General features: G+C 39.1%; 2 protein-coding genes across 3 annotated transcripts; both read right to left on the minus strand.

Moving 5' to 3' along the window:
* Nucleotides 1-234: 234 nt before the first annotated feature.
* On the minus strand, nt 235-8,438 carry LOC121863488. Its single transcript, XM_042362162.1, has 6 exons — nt 8,378-8,438; nt 5,757-5,917; nt 4,578-4,783; nt 4,134-4,358; nt 3,437-3,584; nt 235-3,086 (listed from the first exon to the last, which is right to left on the minus strand). The coding sequence occupies exons 2-6, from the start codon at nt 5,852-5,854 to the stop codon at nt 791-793; spliced, it is 2,973 nt and encodes a 990-aa protein (XP_042218096.1). The 5' UTR covers nt 5,855-5,917; nt 8,378-8,438; the 3' UTR covers nt 235-790.
* A 3,637-nt stretch (nt 8,439-12,075) lies between these two features.
* LOC121863483 lies at nt 12,076-20,174 on the minus strand. Of its 2 annotated transcripts, none has more exons than XM_042362158.1 (6): nt 19,889-20,174; nt 17,577-17,685; nt 16,766-16,980; nt 16,002-16,226; nt 15,115-15,262; nt 12,076-14,782 (listed from the first exon to the last, which is right to left on the minus strand). In XM_042362158.1, exons 2-6 carry the CDS (start codon nt 17,675-17,677, stop codon nt 12,535-12,537), a joined length of 2,937 nt encoding a protein of 978 aa, XP_042218092.1. In that variant the 5' UTR covers nt 17,678-17,685; nt 19,889-20,174; the 3' UTR covers nt 12,076-12,534. The 2 variants fall into 2 exon arrangements, with proteins under 2 accessions (XP_042218092.1, XP_042218091.1); XM_042362157.1 differs by lacking the exon at nt 19,889-20,174 and adding an exon at nt 18,272-18,637.
* Between the last annotated feature and the right edge of the window lie 914 nt (nt 20,175-21,088).

Genomic DNA, 21,088 nt, shown 5'->3' on the forward strand with positions numbered 1-21,088 from the left:
TCAGTGCTATTCAAACTCTCTCTCTCATCGGTTTCCGAAGGGTTATTGGCTATACGGACATTAAATAGTTTAACAGTGGCTTGAGGTACAAGTCTGTGATTGATCTAATTTCGTCCAAGGAAAATAATCTTTGTTAACTGCTGTGAACTCTACCTCTCTTAATACGCTTCACCTATCCACCATTAACAACCATTCAAGTAAAATAAAAGATAATTAGTTTTATATTTACCCACAAACATTTATTCATACACATATAACATATAAGAAGCTTTAGGTATAGACCCTTCTGTTGTGACTATGGCTAACATGATAATCTTCTTACATAATAGTCATCTACTAGACAGAGGTAAACACGACATTTACAATATCGGGTGAAATGTAAAAGACAAAGAATTTTAAGGTTAGATAAAACATACTGTGGTAGATATTTTTTTCAAGTTAAAATAAACATAGAATACAAGTTTACTGTGTATTAATATGAGGTACATTTTTCATTATAAACCATAAGTAAAAGCATATAATTAAGTAATAATAAATCAACATCCACAAAAGTTTCTAATTTCGGTTAACACAAAATTGTCTCTCTCTCTCTCTCTCTCTCTTTTTTTTTGGGGGGGGGGGATAGTGTTGTCTTCACTGTTAAAAAAATCAAACTCGTATTTAACACTATTTTGTATTTTTCTTCAAATGTTTTATTATAGTATCGACAAATTTACACTTACCTTAATCAGCTCTTTTCTCTCATAAAAAGTCAAGGCGTATCAGTTCCTTTATTCTTCCACATCTTGTACTACATAATATGAAGAATATTTTTGTTTCTCCTTGGTAGAGTGAGATGGCTGTTAGTGATAGTCTCATTCCTGAATTTGACGGTAACCAATGGTAAGGGAGAGGTGAGGATGCTGGCCATGATAATTTCCCTCTCGTCACACTCGTCGGCCAGCTCACACACACTCTCAACCACCAGGCGACATCTAGAATTCTTTTCCTGAAACTCAACGAAGAAGTCGATGAAGGCTTCGGGCGACAGAACAAATTCAGTGAAGGTCAAGCTTTGCAAATGTTGTACTGGTATGGCTTGGTCTAGTATGAACATATAATTCTCCCTATATAAAACACAAGCTCGTGTTTCTCCATCTTCTGAATAACTTGACATGCCGGATATTGTGACATGTTCTAAGGACTGAGGAAAGAGAGGAAAGCTGAAACGTCTACCTATTACAGAGTTGTAAAGTTTTAATGATTTTATATTTGATGGTGAACTTGTCAGGTTCGTGATTGTGCAAGAATCTATCACAAGATTTTCAACATTAGGGAAGCTCAGCTTTTCTAAGTCCATGCTCTGTAACTTCAGTGTTTTGAGACTTGGGGGAAACCTAATATTTCTTAAACCAGTGCAGTCCATCACATTTAATTTCAGTAACCCACTAGGAAGGGAGAAGTCAACCTTAATATCGCATCGTTCAAGTGAAAGCCACCAGAGCGACGTGGGCCAGGAGAGAGCAGCAGACACTGTCACATCAGTCAGCCTCAGTTCAGCGAGATCATCGTCAACATAGGCTTTGCTTACTAACTCCATTGCTATGACAGGGTTTCCCTCCATCGCCTGGTGACCACGCACAGAGTTATGCTTGTCTGCATGGGGACCTTCACACAGTCTAAGCCAGAGCCGCACTGGCTTGGCGTGTGAGAGTAAATGAAGGAGGGCTTGACTGCGTCTTACTTCTTTCGGCCGCAACCATAACTGCCCATAGCGTTGGTATCTACTAGGTTTCTTTAAAGTTGTTACACTCTCTGTTGGGTATTCAGGAATGTTTTGACTTATACACTTGATCAATGTAGAATTATAGTGACTTTCTTCAATGAGCTCCAAGTAATAGTTGATATCAAAATATCTCGTATAATGTTTACAAATCTGGACCAACTCTTCTTGTATGATATTAAGCTGCAAGACACTTTTCCCCTGATAAAGGAGACTTACAAGAAAAGATATTACAGACTTCTTTCGGTCTTCTTTGATATTATTGAAAAGTTTTTTCAGTGTGACTTTCTTATCTTTCTGAAGAGTTTCATACATATAATGAGAGACAAGAAAGTTTGCATGTGAATCATGAAGGAACTGAAAAGTAACGTATTCTCCTTCGGCCTTTTGAGAACTGTCACACTGCATAAGACTAGAAAGGGCTTCCCGGGGGCGAAATCTAAGCATTTTGGCTTCTTCATATAACTTTTTAATTTCAGGTGAACTTTCGTTAAATGACGTTTCGTCATGTTTTGCTTGTGAATACGCAAGTTGAGACACCATGTAGAGCCACTGTTGTCCTTCTTGAGGCAATTCTGTAGCGAGGATCCTCTTACCGTGTATATGACACAGCTTCCTGAGCATAAAGTCTGTTATGCTATCAAAGATCATTCCTCGAGTTGACAGATGATATGTTTTTTTGTCTAACCAGAACCAGCAAGACCAACACAGTAACTGAGGAATTGTAACAAGTTCCTCATACTTTGAGAAAGAGTTCCAGAACTCATGAAAATCAGTATCCCCCTTCGTATTTGCTTTGAACAATTTTTTTACATACGCCTCAGAACAGGACTTGTTGAAACCATGGGCTGTGACAACAACAGCTTCATCCAGATAAGAATTTTTAATGGTCTGTGTGCAGTGTGGTCGTGATGTAACAAGGAAGTATGCATCAGGGAATGTCCTTTTCAGCTCTTTAAAGGCATTCGCAAAATCTTGGAGTCGCTCATCAAAAGCGTCTATCATGAACATGACAGTATTTTCAGCTTTTGTTAACTCATTTCTCATCATGTTGAAATTATAATTTGCTTTGGATTTGGGGAGGATTTCTTGAAACATGTCAGAGAGGGCGAAGGCGTTGTTGCCCACAACTGTACAGTCGAAGAATATTAGATAATCAATGGAGGTAAGAGCTGGGATGGGAGACGAGGCTTTAGGTCTCCAGTTGGCAGCATAGTGGCGCAGCAACGAGGTCTTCCCAGTGCCGGACTCTCCCTGCAGTATTATCGCTCTCAACGATCCGCTTTTCCGATAGATGTCTTCACCATCTACTTCCTCCTCAATGCTGTCAATAAATAAGTTTAATAGTAACTGGAAATACTGATTGTCTCGTGTTAAAAAACGCATAAATCATTGTATAAATGAGTTAGCTATATCTTGTCTAAGATTTTCATGTGTGCACCTTAATGTTGCACATTGAATTCTCCAAATTAGTATTTGGGAAAACGAAGCACAAACACGTTGACGCATTTATTAATATCTATTTTAGTCGATGGTAGAAAAAATGTAAAATCGTTTTATAGGCGAAGGGATACCTGTACTTCATATTACACTGGCGACTCGCATATTTGAATGCATTTTTATTTCCCTATATGAAATTACAAGTTATGAAATATTACTGATATTTATGCTCACCCGTCATGGAGGACGGTCAGCCTGGTCTTGGTGTAGGTCTTGTTCACGTGTTGGTGGAAACTTAAGTTCTTCCCTCCCCACACGAGGGGCATCAGCGTCGTCTTGCTCCCACTCCTGTACAACTCTTCCAGCTCATTCTGGAGGCCCTCTGGGAATAATAACACTCAATCACAACAAAATTCAGGTTAAATAGTGTTACGCATCGCGACAAATTAATTTAACTTGTAATAATTTTGTTTTCACAGGATGCAAATAGAAATAGAAATGCGACACATACTGTACAGGGATGCAGGTAACTGGTGGCTCGAAATCTACGATAATACATGAGGCACTTATCAAGATACTTAAAGTTGAACTTCTTAAGTAGGCTCACTTAGGTTAATGTGGATACAGCTAATTAAATAGCAAAGCCTTTGGTACACAGGGAGGCGGTGCGGCAATTGTCTAAGAACTAGTACCTGCACAGTCCTGGAAAGAATGTTGTGTGAGAGAACAGTTACACAACCTTTCTTCTTCGTGTAAACAATGTGATATTGTTACAAGGATTCGAGGACAATGCGGATCAGCTTTTGGGATAGAATCTGTGTAGTTTATGTTGGATAACAGGTGACATGTTATCAGAACTATTGTCACATCTGGGTAACAATGTAACAGTTACAACAAGAAGTCATCCACCCGCAACGTAATTGCTACCTACCCCGGACCTGTTGCAGTTTGGACGTGGACAGAAGATAAGGCTTTTGTATCTCACACAACTCCTGCTCCACTTCACGAAGGTGATCTTTAAGGCCAGCGTGGTCGAGGACATTAGTGACTGCGGTGCACATTTGTTTCCAAGCGTCCTCCAGATCCTGATCAGAACATCCTTCCTGCGTCCCGTGAGCATCCTTGTTCCGCAGGTCCTTTAGCTTCTGAATGTTGCCTGTAATAATGGGTGTACTTATGTGCCCGTGATTCTTGCCTTTGATAAGATGAGCAACTTTCGGAAGATTTCTATTTAATCAAGTCAGAAGAAGGCAAACACTGGAAGACACTTATGCTTGTGAAAATGAATTATTGACAATTATTATGTGTTAAAATCAGCAGACATCATCTTCGCTCCCTAACATCCTTGTGGAGTGAATGAATCTAAAATACTCACCTTCTATCCTTTGGGGGTTGTTCCAGACTTTACTGTTACGTGAAAGTCCACACGTGTGCTTCAGTAGGAAACACAGGGTTGTTATGTCGAATTTTTCCTCTTGGTTTGCTTCTATTATTTTTTTTTGTTCAGCATGTATCGCATTGTTCAAAGCACATTTTTTCACTGCCTCGTGAGGTTTTTTTCCAGGATTTGTCAACGGAAACCTGAGGAAAGTACTTTAATTATAACAGGAATTTGTATTCAGGGATATATTCAATAGTCTCACTGATGATCTCTGTCAAACGAAACAACTAACTGGGAGTATCTCACTTAACCTCAGTGTTTGAGTTAAGGGAGTAGTATTTATGTGCTGACCAGACTACCGAATTACTGTATTTGTGGATATAATGTTGCAATGAATGTTTTTTCTTCTTTAAATTTATGTCATTGAATTCTAGTAAATCCGTCAATGCACAACACTGTATTAGGGGTTATTATGTAATTTGGTGCCTGAAAAGAATCACTTCCTTTGATCTTTGTGAGTCAAGCAACTATTAATTAAGTGTACGTCATTGTAAATTGTCTTCCAGTGTCACATCTTATAAATAAGAATTCAGTAGCTCCCATGTAGTATCTTTGAGCCGTGCTGTGCCGTCTTGACTAGTAACGTTATCAACATAACCACCAATGAACTTGTTTGCTCGTGACACTTCACAAAAAAAAATATTAGATAAAACCTATAGTGATATCGGTAAAGAAAGTAGTATTTGTGTATATACAGTGATCACATAGACAACCTGTAGGACACTTAGAATGTGATTTATTCATTTTCTGCACCTCCCTTCTACACCCGTACACGTGCTGCTAAACAGGTTTTTTTTCGGGGAATGGCAGGAAAACCAGCTTTTTGAAATGAGACAGATTGTATGAGTATGGAAACACAGAAAAAGGCAGATCAGTCCACAGTTTGGCTGTGTGAGGAAAGATGGCTGTACTATCACGAGTTATTCTAGTGTGACCGACATCCACAGAGAAACGGTAGGCACCGCGGGCAAGACGAGTGTTACGAGCCTACGGCCTTGCCGGCTGTACACAGGATGCCAAAATCCACCGAATATTGCCCGTTAAAGTACCTGTAAAAGAGAGAGAGTGAAGCAACATTGCGGCGAAGAGAAAGGGAAGGAAGAGTCTACTTACTTTTTCTTATAAACGAGAAACAGCACTTTTCTGACTGTGGTCTTGAGAGCTTGACTAATGACGAACCGCAAACTATCGTCAGCGGTGACTGCAGCCATCGTTTTAGGTATAATTTAGCAGCAACAGAGATCGTGGTGATCCAAAGATATTGGACAAGTTACCTGTAAAAATATGAAGTCTTACCTTTAAACAGCACGGCGAAAAGTATAATGTAAATTAGAAATTATATTTGCAAATAAATGTACAGTGTTTTCCTGTTTCATTACAATACTATACACTTTTGGCCTGGGGCGAATGTATAGTCATATGGTTTTGTGTTTTAGATGCTTCAGCTACCTGAGATACACCGTTTGTTCTACTGTGATACTAGAAGGATTCGTCTACTGACTCAACCATGAGGGAGAGAGAGAGAGGGTTTCTAGGGTTGCAGGAGGAGCTTGAACTTCCTCATGAGTATCTCTGATCATCCGTCTTGTATTAATGTAATAGTAACTGATAAAGTTTTTAGAATATTTAATTCTTAAATAACAGTTTTTTAAAAGTTTTTTATTGTTCATGTTATGGGAGTTTCTTCAGAATTCGCATTTTCTATAATGTTTTGTCGATTAATAATATATAGTAATATACTGTAGTTTACTGTATCTTTGTTGCACCTCTGACGCATGGGTGTGCAGCCCTGTGGTTATAACACTCGCTTTCTGACTCAACTGGCCAACGACAGACAGACAGACAAATTAATTTGGTTCAGACTTTTACAAAGTATTGAGCACAGCTCCTTATCACAACACTTTCATTTCATAATAACAATTATAATGATTTCAGTAATTTCTCATATATGATGGTATGAATTACCGTATCTCATTATCTACCTAAACATATATATTACAAACTTCACTAACACAGTCTGGTTACGACGGATGGTTCTTACATTAGTCTGTTGTATTAATTTACCCAATTTCAAACGACTTGGATGACTTCTACAAAATCGTGGTATATACTTGCATGTTTTCCTTGACATCTTGATTATTACACTATAGAATAAGATACTATATATATCTCCAATAACATTATAACCACATTTAATACAAATTCTCACTTCTCTTGGAATATTTTGATATCTACCAGTTACAATGGGTAATCTTGTATTGTTAGCTCTAAATTTACACAAGATAGATCTGAGTTTTTTTTGGTGACCTTATTAAATATTCTTCTAACTTGAAAATACTTTTATATAAGTGGCATAGCTACTACATAATGATGTACTATTTAGGTTAGCATGCAAGTGAGTAATCCACAGATCTTTCAAATTTCTTTCAACAGCATTTTTTAACCATAGTAAATTGTTGGTTTTGCATCATCCATATGCCTGACATCCGCAATTATTTACTATACTGACTGCTTGTGTACCGAAGGCTTAGTTTTCACTGGGACCCACTTGTACTCTCACCTCAAATGTAATGCTCCCTCTGGAAACTCCCAGTAAGGGGGTGGCCGCATGGACAAGAAGGCCAGATTTACTCTTTCGTTCGCCTAATGTTGCTGATCTTAATGACAAAGTTTAAACAAGAGAGCGATAATACCGGGAAGGTCACAACTGGTCTTAATTTTTTTCGAACAAGCAAAAAGTCACCAGATCACACCATTATCTTCACGTCTTAAGGGAACATCTCTCATGTACTAACACATCCACCCCCCATTTGCAAGAGGCTGGGTGTCTCCCCATTGTTTTTTTTACCCCTCTAGTCTATCGTTCTGTCTAAACAATATATATTTAAACCCTCTGAACCCATTCTGTTCTCCCACATCCATGTGTTGATGACCTGTTTGACTTCTGAGAACTGATAAGTGTTTGCAGATAACTCTAACTTCTCGATAAGATATACTGATATGACTCTGTGAGGAACACGTATTGAACAGGTAACAATGTAAAATAGCGACACGTCACAACCACATATGACACAACTTGAACATCACTACAAGAGTATGAGGAAGAATTCATCACGAGCTCAAACAAATATTCAAACGTTATTGTTATCCTGGTGGTGTGGGGAGGAACAGATATCAAGGCAGTTAAACTCTCCTGCACATTATTCTCCACTAGATGAAAAGAATGAAGATGATATTGAACCGATCTAATTCCTCTGGTGTCCTACGGAGGTACTGTCTTTAGCGGCTCTACCTACAGTGGACGAGAGCTCTTCTCTTCATTTTATGTCATCTTAGGCTGCGACTCCATCTAGATTCTAGAGCATAAAACTGAAGAGGAAACAGATGTGGTAGAATGCCTGGCAAAGGGTTCCGAAGTTCTTCAGAACCGTAGATCAGCTGTTTGTGGAAACCAAGCTGTCCTGGAATGGTTGGTCTGTAGCCCACACCACTCTGGGGGGTTAGGGAGCGGTGCAAGAGTGGGGTGAGAGTTGGCAAGCGTAACTTGGACCGCCAGCATGTAGAAAGTGTCCACATATTACTTTTCCCAGAGTGAAACTAACCAACCTAACTGTGTTAATGATGTTATTTGGTAACTTTTTCCACGGTTTCTGTACCAGTATTTACCATTTACCTCCTGACACGAATAGTGACGGTCTGATTATAAGTATGTCACCACGAAGACCGGAACTCACCCGAGAGCAGCGAGCACTTTCAAACACACCAATGAGCTGCTGAATGCGCACTGAATTAGCAAATTTCCACCTTTCTGTAATCTTGATTTGGTTATCAGGAGAAAACCACTGATTAGATCTGTGGTGGCGTTCTATTTGTTACTGCTGTTTATAAAATTGATGAGAACAGATAGGACTGAAGTGTAACGATAACAGGAGGCACTGATGATATGTTATGACTGCGCTTCAACATCTAAGGTTTTTAAGCGTGTAAGAAGGTCAGTAATTGCACTATTCCATCAACAATTAAATATTATGAGAGATTCTGTAGAACTCTCTCTATTATATGGACGGGAGATGTCTATTGCTAGGGGCAAAATATATCCCCAAGAAAGACAACGTGAGAGAAGATGTTATTGACAGTAAGGTTACAAGTATGGATACGCGTCATCATTACACACAACTTGGGAACACTGTTAATCACCCAGGCCCTCGGCAGCTCTCATGTGAATAAGTTGTCCCAAATAATTAGTTTGTACTAATACTGTTTTATAAAGATAAAAATAAATATCAATCAAGATATGTTTGTCAACACTCAACAATCTTTATAAAATTAACGATTTATCAAAGTATATTACCTGTTCGGCTTGTTGGTTTCTTCGCGTTATACAGCCCACAATTTCCATCCACCGTTTATGAAAATCTCGCTACTGTTTGTCCTGTGTAGTAGTGAAAGCACTGGAATTTAATGGTAAAAAACGGTCGAAAGTTAAGGTCAATATTTATCGACTAATATCACTCATCTAGTAAACTTGTAAAATTATTCAGAGATCGTTACAAAATACCACACGTGTAAGATATCACATGTGTCCTGCCACCATCTTATTTAAGTTACCATTGAAGGTCAAGGTCACAGGTCAACAGTTATGATCCGATGTTTACTGGTGACAACGTCGCTTCAGAGACCACATATTTCTAATGATCACCTCACTCGGGTGACCACTTTCCTCTATCAACGACCTAAATAAAGAGACCACCTCACTTCAGTTATCACCTTATTTCAGTGACTGATATTCTACAAACAATCTACCCTAACCTAACTAAGGTAGTAGGTATTACGCAGCTACCAAACAGGGAGGTACTACCGCCTGTGAAGATATTGGAAGCATAATGCGTTTATGGTAGACCCTGCTGCCATATGGCATCATGAAAATTGTGACCGAGTCCCAGGTTGCTCATCTGACTTTCTGCTTCATTTACACACAATTGCAGGGTCTCGATTGTTTGTCTTACGATTGACAACACAACATACACATATTGTTTCTCACTTTTGACCTTTTTTAATTTTTGTATATATTTATGGTTCTTTATTATTATTAGTATTATTATTAGTAGTATTAGTATTATTATTATTAGTATTAGTATTATTACATTTTCGCCCCCCAGGCCCCGATGTGGGTCAGTGACCTGTGCCCGGGTGGGCAAATCCCCGTAATGATAATAAAAAAAATAAAAAAAAATAAAAAAATAACCAAAGTATACAGCAGTGGCGAGTTTACAACAAAGCTCAGTATTTGAGTGAGTGTTGCGGAACTTATTTTTTGAAAGTATGAGTATATTTTACCTTTATGTGGTGGAGGTGAAGGCTTCAGTCGAGGGGATTACCTGTACACGGGTCAATACTATCGGTATTTACTAGCAGAAGCTTGCAGCTTACACATCTCAGCGCTCTTTCTCTGATTTTGTTATCAACATTTTCTCAGATTAACACACGATATAGGGTGTCCCAGAAAAATGTCCCTGTCTGCCTCCCTTGCCTGCTTCCTGAGACACTGTGAGTTGGAAGGGGGCAGGGAACAGGCAGGCAAGAAGCAGGCAGGCAGTGAGCAAGCAGGGAAGCAGGGAGCAGGCAGGCAGGGAGGGAGGCAGGCAGGGACATTTTTCTGGGACACCCTACGTACACTGATCACACGCTGTCGAGGTGCTTCGTGTCTAAGTATTAAACTATTGTGTGTGTGAGGAAGTTTAGTTCTCTGTTTGCAGTTATTTTGTTGTCGCGTTCTATACAGGTTACCTTAGTGCTGGCGGTAACTCCTCCCAGATACGGTACCCGGAGAAAGAGTTGCCGACCACTGGGGATTTAACATGTAATATCCGGATTTTGAAGTAACCGATTTTCTGGTTTCCTTGTGAAAAATTTAGGTGAACGAGGTAACAAACACATCAAGAATCCTTACTATATATATTTAACTAGTTGAATGTCATCTTATCTAGGTATTTAGTTTGTGAATTAACTTCTTTGTGTGCACGATGTACGTTAATAAGTCACGATAAGTTGCCAACGACCACCAATCCATATCACAGTCGTCAACGCAGCAACGAGCAAGTTGTGTTGGCTCAGTTGGCTAATACTATTATTGCCTGCCGCCGCGAAAAGCTGAAAACTTATTGTAACGACTGTTGAAGAAACCTAGAAATGCATTCATTATAGGAATCATGGTGAATGTGTATGTTGCCATAATCAACTTTGAAGCAAGATTTTCAATTATAGGTTTGGTGCCACTCAGACATTTTCGTCGATTGAAAAAAGTAATCTAGGGACTCTTAAATTCAGGGTTGTGTAGAATGATAATTAAAGTTACGTACATATTACTTTTAGTCGTATACAAAGAGAGAGAGAGAGAGAGTACCAACTGTGGTTAGTTCGGGTCAGATTCTCACATTCAGAGATATTAAAAATTAATCATCTCAGGAAACATGGGATAATTTTCTCCAGTAGCACATGGATGTCATCTTCCACTAATACCTTTGTCATATATTTAATGTTTTATTTCGTGCTTTATTTTTATTTTTTTATTTTTTTTTGCTATTTTGCATCCTGTTCCTGGTCGTTTACGTTACGTCAATATTACCAGACGCTCGTATGTACAGTACATTATTAACCCCACACACTGCTTTCACATGACGACTAACCATCCTGAAGCGAAGCTAACCTAACCTAACATAACCTAACCTAACCTAACCTAACCTAACCTAACCTAACCTAACCTAATTTAATATAACCTAACATAAGCCCCATATGCCGTTAGGGTGATTAAGCTTCAGAGTTAAGCTGCGGGCAATTCTTCAGGTTAACCCTAAATGAGGTCATTGAGCAGTGAAAGGGTTATTTACAAGTACAGTATCACCAAATCTCCCAGAATACAGTTGAAGTTTATCTCATAAAAGCTATTATTCGTATATACAATCTCTGGTCTGATAGATACTCTGAACATGTGTCAGCTGATTGTTATTACTAATACAAGGCTCCCTGGATGGCATAGTCGACAGCTCTTCTTATTTTTATCATTTCCGGCTCTCAGAATTTGCTAACGGGATCTTTTACATTTCTCTACGCAGTAACAGTGATACGTGGTAGGGGTCACTTACTCTTGCTCCTCCACGCTTACTGTTCACTTTTCAGTTTTAAGTGGTTAATATCCCCCTTTTTTTATCGAATGTTTAGTTTGTTTTATATTGACCACTGATTTATAAGGTTGTATCCTCCTTGGCATTTTTTTCTGTTTTTTTTAGTCACTCATCTAAGTGGACTTTTTCATGCCAACATTACCTGACTTAATCTACCAACAAATCTCACATTTCTGTTTATTTTTTCTTCAGTAATTTATATATTTACTGTTTTAGAGAAAGACATTGAGGACATTGACAGTACAGGCATATAAGAGTGTACATTCTAATGTCAGATTTATTATAAAAATACAATACAAAAATATACGGGAGTTATAAATACAGCTGAATAGTTTTTCGCAAAAGTGCGTTAATACTAATGTAATCATTAACGACATAAAAAGTGTCATACGGGCGTTTAATAATTATATAATAGAAAATATGGCAACAATGCATATATCACAATATTTAATCACAGTATTATGACAGACTGTTACAGAAAGTGAGCCTCATAGAGTTCTGTAATTTGTTGACATTATAGATGTGATTCAAAGCATCATAAGGTTTCAGCAGTATCCTAGACGATGTTCTAAATTAATGCAATTTAACATCCATGAGTTTTATCCTGTTATCATAATCCAACACTAAGTCAACTGCGGTCTGTCACTTATCACACAAGTTAAAATAATCATTGTGTGACGTTACCCTGCAGGTCAGACATTCGTGTTAGTCTAGTTTGTAAACACATCCTTCCCGAACTTGACTGTGACGTTCGGTAAGGAGGAGGTAAGGACACTGGACACGATTATATCCCTCTCGTTACTTTTGTCCTTCAGTGCACACATACTATCCACCATCAGACGGCTTCTTGGATTCTTTTCTTCAAAGTCGAAGAAATAGTCGAGAAAGGCCTCAGGTGTTAGGGCGACGTTGGTGATGGTCAGACTTCGCAGGTGTTCCAGGTCTGTTGTGGGGCCTTTCAGCTTAAGCATTAACTGTTCACTGTAATGGATTAGTTTCAATGACTGTGTACCTTCTTGAAGATCTTTTGAAGTGGCAGATACCTTGACATGTTCCAGGGTATGTGGGAAATTCAGTTCTCCAATGATTGAACACTGAATAAGTTTCAAAGATTTTATCCCAGGTGGGAAACACGGCAGATTATTGATTGTACAGGTATTTAGGACCAGAGTTTCAACACTTATGGGAAAATAATTTTTTTTTAAATCTATATTCTGTAACTCCAGGCTCTTCAGATTAACAGGAAATATAATGTTCCCCAGACCAGTGCACTCTGTTAGCCTTAATTTCAGTAACCCTGGAGGGAGAGCAAGGCGAGTTTTAATATTACATCGTTCAAGTGATAACCACCAGAGAGACTTAGGCCATGACAGAGAAGTGGATATTGCCACATCAGTCAGCCTCAGGTCTGCGAGAACACATTGCCTGTAGGCTTTACTCACTAACTTCAACGCTGCGGCAGCATCTCCCCCCACTGCCTGGTGGCCGCGAACAGGGTTGTCCTCGTCCACGTGGGGACCTTCACTCAGCCTAAGCCAGAGGCGCATTGGCTGAGCTTGTGAGAGTAACAGAAGAAGGGCTTCATTGTGTCGTAGTTCCTTTGGTCGTAACCACAGTTGATTATTGAATTGGGGAGGCGATATCGAGCGCTCGGTTGTAGTATGGGAAGGTGAAGCTCCGTGGGAATCTCCAGGAATTTGCTTGGCAAGAGCCTTAGCGAGGTCTTTGCTGTAGCTGCTTTCTTCAAGAAGTTCCAAAAAGAAATTTATATCATAAAAGTTCACATATCGTTTGGATATTTTTGCTATATCCTGGATAATCCGGGTGTCTACTCGCTCTTTCTTTTCAAACAAAAGACTTACGAGAAATTTCATGATTGATTTTTGTCTGTTCATTTGTAAATCCTTCAAAATATTACTCAATTTAACTTTCTTGTTACTTTGAAGCTTTTCTGTAATGTGGTAAGCTGCAAGAAAGTTAGCATGGGATTCATGAGCAAATTGAAACACATTGTGTTCCCCCATTCCTGTCATGGAACTATCACACTGCATAAGAGTGGAAAGTGCTTCAAGAGGACGAAGTTTGAGTTGCTGGGCATAAATGGATAGTTTTTTTATTTCACTGGAACTCTCACTAAGTAATGGGTAGTTGTGTTTGGCTTCAGTGTAAGCGAGACGAGCTACCTTGCTAAGCCAGCGTTGCCCCTCGCTGGGCAACTCTCCGGCTATGATTCGTTTCCCGTTTATGTGACATAACTTTCTGAGGAGAAAATCTGTTATACTGGCAAATATTTTCCCTCTTGCAGTAAAATTTTCAGCTTCTTTCTCAATCCAGAACCATGAACACCAACACAGGAGTTGTGGAATAGTAATAAGTTCATCGTACGAAGACATCACACTGAAAAATTCCTGCACTTTTTCCGACCCAGATACTTTAAAAAGTTTGGTAGCGTAGGCCAGGGCACTTCTGCGGCAGAAACCATGAGTTGTTACCACAATTGGTTTCTGACAGAGGGCAGTAATTGCTTGAGTGCAGTGAGGCCTTGTTGTAACTACGAAGAAAGCTTTCGAACACGTTCTCTGAAGGTTTTTAAAAGCATTCACGAAGGCTTTAAGTCTTTCGTCAAATGCGTCAATTAAAAACATCACTTTATCTTCAGCCTTTGACAATTCATTGAGAATGGCTGAAGGTCTCGACCTGGAACAGGCGTTTGGCATAACTTCTTGGATTATATCAGGGAGGGTGAAGGTTTTGGTAGTCACGGCTGTACAGTCCAGGAAGATGAGGTAGTCGACGTAACTGAGGGCTAGATTGTTGGTCGGTGTTTTAGCTTCCCAAGCGTCAGCAAAATGACGGAGCAGCGAGGTTTTCCCGGTGCCGGATTCTCCCTCAAGTATGATAATCCGTGAAGACCCAAAGTTCTCCAACAGTTCCTCAGAATCTATTTCTTTTTCCAATCTGTGGACGAAGAACTATACTGAATTAGACACTGAAGACTAATAATATGTATAAAATAAAATTAAAGTGTATCACACACACACACACACACACACACACACATATATATATATATATATATATATATATATATAATAAGGAAAAAAAACACTTCGTGTTTTCTTTTCCTTAATATATACCTGGATCACCACAGTGATTTACTTGCATATATATATATATATATATATATATATATATATATATATATATATATATATATATATATATATATATATATATATATATATTGTGAGGTATAGAAGAAAATGTGAATTTAAGAGAGCGCTACTCACCCGTCATGGAGGACGGTCAGCCTGGTCTTGGTGTAGGTCTTGTTCACGTGGTGGTGGAAACTAAAGCTCCTCCCTCCCCACACGATGGGCATCAGCGTCGTTTTGCGTCCACTTCTGTACAACTCTTTCAGCTCATTCTGGAGGCTCTCTGAGAAAAGGTGAGTTCGTTTTGTATTGAAGATCAATTGATAAAGACATTTGTTGAGTCAATTTTTCTTACAAACTCCATTTTTCATGTTATTATATTTTGACTGTTATTTCCCTTGATTTTTTTTAAATATTAAGGATATAGATTTTAGAAGTATAAGGAGAGATATATTAAAACTGAGATTTTAGAGAAAAGACACAAGCTTGAGGAGCTTGATGGGGCAGAGACGCACGACTCGTAACAACTAGTAAAAAGGCTAACTAATGGTCTATAAATATTATGACTCGATGACCAATAATAAAAATTCATAATTAAAAATAACTTTCAATAGTATGTTCACCGTGTAATGAATACGTGATACATTAACTAGTGCGTCAAACACGGAAGAGGTAACGGACTTGAAACAAACTAGTATTGATAGCAGTGTCGTCATGGTCACATTATGACAATCTCGCACTTGTGACACACGTTATCTCGTAAACAAACGTATGAAAACTTAGTGATGCCAATATACTCCAGTATTCCATAAGACCTATAAATCCCACACCTTAAAACGAGCAGCAGCAGAAGCATTGAGCAAATGTTGGCATATTTTCACTCAATACTGAAACGTATTTGAGAGCTGTGTCAGACGAACGTTCGCCCTCTTTCTGTTTACCGTGGTACTTTTTAACGATAGGAGCCCCAGAGTCTTGCCCACAACCAGCTACACCACCTTGTCAACCAGACCAGTACTTACCCTGAAGCAGTTTGATGTCGGATGAAGTCTCCTGTTTGGGATTTCTAATGTCCCCCAATTCTTGCTTCACTCTGGGCAGGTGGCTCTCCAGGCCGGCCAACTGGAGAATGTTGGTAAGGGCCTCAGCTAGTTGTTGCCAGGTGTCCTCCAGGTTCTTGTCAGGACATCCTTCCTTTGTCCAGTGGGCGTCTTCGTTCCTTATCTTTCGCAGATTTTCAATGTTGCCTGTAATTATGGTAGAAATATTTTATAAGTCACAGTCAGATTATCTCCTTTAATACCTAATAGTGAACACAATACAGAGAGTGGAGGATATATCTAGCGGTGTTGTTGTTTTGCTTCTCTTGAGATCACATTACATAAACGAGAGAAAAGAAAAAAAACAGTAAATACCACCAAAATAATGTTGAACAGAATATCTCAAAACGACTTTGAAAATCAGTATGAGGCCGTAAGGGGCGGGCCTGGTAGAGTGACTCGATACTTGACGGTGGGCCTGGTGAGGAATGATCCTTTATTTCCAGGTGCATAAATTAATTATACTGAGATATGTAGTGACCTACATATGTGGGGTAAAATACTAAAAAGAACACCAAACAAACCTTTGAAAACCTTACCTTACCTTTCAGAACTTGTAAAAAGGTTACAAAATGCTTTCAAGTTTGTGTTCCTCCTCATCTGAACACCGAAAACACCACCATCACATACTTAGCACCGAAAACACGAGTGAGGTAAGATTTTCATCGTATTAGTGTATCTCTCACCTTCTAACCGGGTAAGGTCTTTCCATGAGCTCTTCTTCGTTGACAGTCCACACCCGTACCGTAACAGCAGGTTGAGGGCCGTCATGTCCAGCTTACCCGGTATGTTCGCTTTAATCTTCTTCTTGAGCGAGAAGTTCTGGTTGAGGTAAGCAGAGGCTCCTTTGTCTGCAGAAACGACCTCGTAAGGCGTCTTGCCGGGGTAGTTCTCACTGAACCTTTGGGGGTAAAATACACATGTTAATGCCCAATAGTAAAGAGACACAGCAGTCTTTCTTCAGCATCTACACCTGTGGTATGTTCTAAGTGTTGACACCGCTGTATGAAGTTAAGAAGTTGTTGTCTTTACTTTTAGGTTCTTCAACTATCAGGATTATTAAGTGTGGGCCTTGTCTTATTTGTTACAACAGAAGAATGTTAAAATTGAGAATTCTAACATTCATTGATCAGTTTCTTTTTATTGATGGATTTAAACTTCCAGGGTTATTTTTCCACAACACACAATGCTATCACAAATTATCTCTGGCTCGATAAGGTAGTGTAACTTTAGAATGTGTTAAAACACTACTGGAGACTGGTAAACTCACCCTAAACCACGACAATAAAACAGTAATATATCAGTTGGTTAATATTAATAAAACAATATTACGACATTACGATAATCTGTTACCATTAGAACCGTGTACAGTATTATGATAATATTGTGGTAATACTTTAAGTTGTTAATATTCCTCAATCTAGTATTTTATATAATAATGAAATGTTAGGATTATTATAGTGTATTATAAGCTTGGTGAGGCTCACACATACTCACAGTTTTTGATAGAGGAGAGCGAGTGTGTCCCGGGCTGTGGTCTTTAGGGCCTGGCTGATGGCTTGACGTAAGCCCACCGTGTCCATTGATAGTCCCACCATTATCACGGCTGAAAAATGGGACTGCTGTAGTGAAGAGTGTTATGGCTACACACACACACACACACACACACATTTATACATTATACAGGCATGGTCTATATTTACTACATATATACCTCCCACAAATTCCGTTATCTGCCGTCTCCATTAATATTGGTACTTAATTCTGCATAAAAGAAATCGACTTAAATTTGTTTCATTTATAACGGATTCTGGCTGACTCGGGGCATACATAAACGCATTAACACTGTCTGCTTTCTTGACTACCGCTGACTCAGTTTTCGGTGTTATGAAGAGGTGTGTGGTGGATGAAAAGCAGTACTACAGCACCTAAATTGGGCATTTTCGTGTATTTACAGACACGTTTAAAAGGTTGTTAATACAGACATAGAAAGACGGTATGATTTGACGAGTAGGCAAGAGATATATCCCTGAAGGATTTTATGATTGTTCAATTTATCGTAACATCAGTAACATTGGGTGTGTGGGAGGTGATTATGACACTATATTGTTTACTATAAGTCTGGAGTGTTATTACCAGAGGAGCGACGTCAGGTGTGATCAAGGATAGTTTCGGGAACAATCATTACTTACCTGTGGCGAAGGTAGTGGTAGGTCAGGTAGGCAGATCAACACGTAATTATTTCACAAGAAGATCTGGTAGTATATCAACACATTAACTATACAACGTAGAGTAATGTGTTTGTTTTATAATCAAGTTCTCTGTAATCCTATTAGCATAAACCTCTGTATGCTTCACTGATGTGTATCGCTTTCGCTTCAGTATAAGAATGTGTAGTCCGTCAGCCGACCCCACGTATTTATGCCTCGTCTCGGGTGACATGATTTCTACTTGTTATGCTCCCGTTTCTCTCCGTCAGAACGAATCTTGTTAAGTTACTGCACCAAACGTATTTGTGTGGCGGCCGCTGACGACACCACCAACACCTGCACCGCACATATCTGATATCCGCTGTGACTGAACCTCGCTATCTTATCTATTTATAATGCGGGCGCGTGATCATGAAGATAACCAAGGATAATTAAACAAATTCGTATTTAATACACATTATGCAATCAATGAATTATCTAAATTAGACAACAATTTAATTCGAAGAACTGTGATCGTTGCCGGGAAGTAAACAACACCAGCGAGCAGCAGTGGTGAGGTGGTGAGGGCGGCGCTGACGTCATGTGAAGGGTAACTGTACTGAACGTGTGCTTGCTTTCACTCTCTTGTTCGATCGTTCACTCATTCTCTCTAATTTTTCCTCAGCAGTGAATCTCTTTCTCTTTTCTCTCTTTTTCTTTCCTCCGTCAAATGTGTATGTGAAAATAACTAAAGGGAAACAAACAAGATTCTCGACAGAAAAAAAAAATTATATTTCAAGTTGTTCACAGAGTACAGTAGTAATGTATAACCGTGCTTCGTCGCTTAGGTCTTTAAACACGGAACACAAGGTCGGTTTCTGCAATAGACTCGACGTAAAACTTAAAAAAAAACAAAAACGAGGAATATGTATATTGTTTGCTGACTGGGTGACGCTCCATAGTACTCCTGACTGACCACTGTCGCTGTCACAGAGGCGTGAGTATGTACGTTGGTTGTGTATGTCGATGTGTGTACGAGTCTAACAACTATATGTGTGTGTTGGATATTTTTGATACTTTGCAATCCATATGTGTTTTTTTTTCTCTCTTTAGTATACGGTGTATTGTTGTACGCTCTTTTGACAACCAGAGGCTTCAGAAAACGGAGATTCTCTATGAACGTCCTCAAGGTTAGAAGAGTTGCCTGACACTCCCATCACAACTTCACATCATTGTCGATCGTTCGCACTGATCTGACCCTTGTTTTAAGTTTTTTTTTTATGAAAATATCGACGAGTTCAGTAACAAAAAATATTTGATAATTGTAATGGACACGCATCTACACTCAGCGTGAACACAACCATAAGAGATTTCACAACATTAAGCCATTCGTAGTGGAAAAACAAACTGTCGTCATCTAAACTTTTCATGAACTTACAAAACTATAATAGTGATGATAACTTATAGTTCAGCTGGTGTGTCCGGGGAGTCCTCAACCCTCCCTTCACACCTGACCCTAGATCACGACAGTGTAGTTATAAAAAAAATTGTCCCCTGTAATAACCTCCAGACAGGCAAGAGGTGTGAAGTGGGACAATTTAAAATACGGATATTAGTTACCTGTAGTATAGGTGGTGGCAGACAAGTTGATGTAGCAGCTGGTAACAGGATCAAACCACAACAACTGTACAATTTATAAGAGTGGACTGAGAAACGGTTTGTAAGTTAGTAGCTAGTATTATCACACGAAGTTGTTCACCTCAGAGACCACACAGACAGAATAACCTGAGTGTATCCCTTCAGGTTTAGAATTAGTTTGGGTCGTCCTCTAGCCTCCCCCACTACTTATACCGCGTCCTGAGAGTCATGATTCCTACAGGTTGTGCTTGCGTCCCAACTGTTTCTACCAATACGTTTCCGCACGTTTTTGCAGCGTTTTCTGGCGGATCACCACCCCCCCCCCCTCTTCTACAATCCAATGTTCGATACCGCTCTCCTACCTGAGTGAAACACGAAAGCTGTTAACTAAATTACTGATGCCCGAAGAAACAACACAACGAAACTTTGAGCTCCATAACCAAGGAAGGCAACAAGTCTGACGCAACACAAGCAATACGTAATAGACCATGGTTGTGGATGACGACGTCGGTTGCATAAAACGTTTCTGAACAGTTGTCGATACGAATTATTACATTTCACTGTTTTTCCTCCTTTTTGTTTGTGCCGTTATATCACCTTTATATTTAATTCATATCTTCGTATTCTTTCATTACTTTATTATTTTACAAGTTTGTGTATTTGATTAGTGTTTTTTCTTCCACATTACTTACTGTATTATCAATCACTCTTACGTTATCGCGCGTCATGACCTCTGAGCTACAGTTAATAGCGACTCTCTCGTATCCATTTAATACCTTGTTCCTGCTACCACTCTTTCTATTATAAATTTCTGTCTCACATTCCATCGTAAAGTTATGACAATTATGTCCGCGGCAGAAAATAGTGGCATATGACAATCCATCGCCTTCAGTGTCGGTTGAGTTGCCAGACACTCCTATCACTTGCAACCCTCACTGATATTATTTGATGGGGATTTTGGTCGAGTGTACTGAACTAAGGTGTCAGGTCTGTGTATCGAACTCATAATCGTAATCTTTAGCATCACGGGTTATGATTCTCGTTCAATCTATATCATAAAAATAATGACATGTTCATTAATCAGAACACACTGATGAGTATGATTTATACAGTACATTACACAAAACAGTTTTAAGGCAGAGAAAAAAAAACACTTAAACAATAATCTCAGGGTGTTTCTTT

This window comes from Homarus americanus, unplaced genomic scaffold (assembly GCF_018991925.1).
Source record: "Homarus americanus isolate GMGI-L3 unplaced genomic scaffold, GMGI_Hamer_2.0 scaffold47177, whole genome shotgun sequence".
In the NCBI taxonomy this organism is placed as follows: Eukaryota; Metazoa; Arthropoda; class Malacostraca; order Decapoda; family Nephropidae; genus Homarus; species Homarus americanus.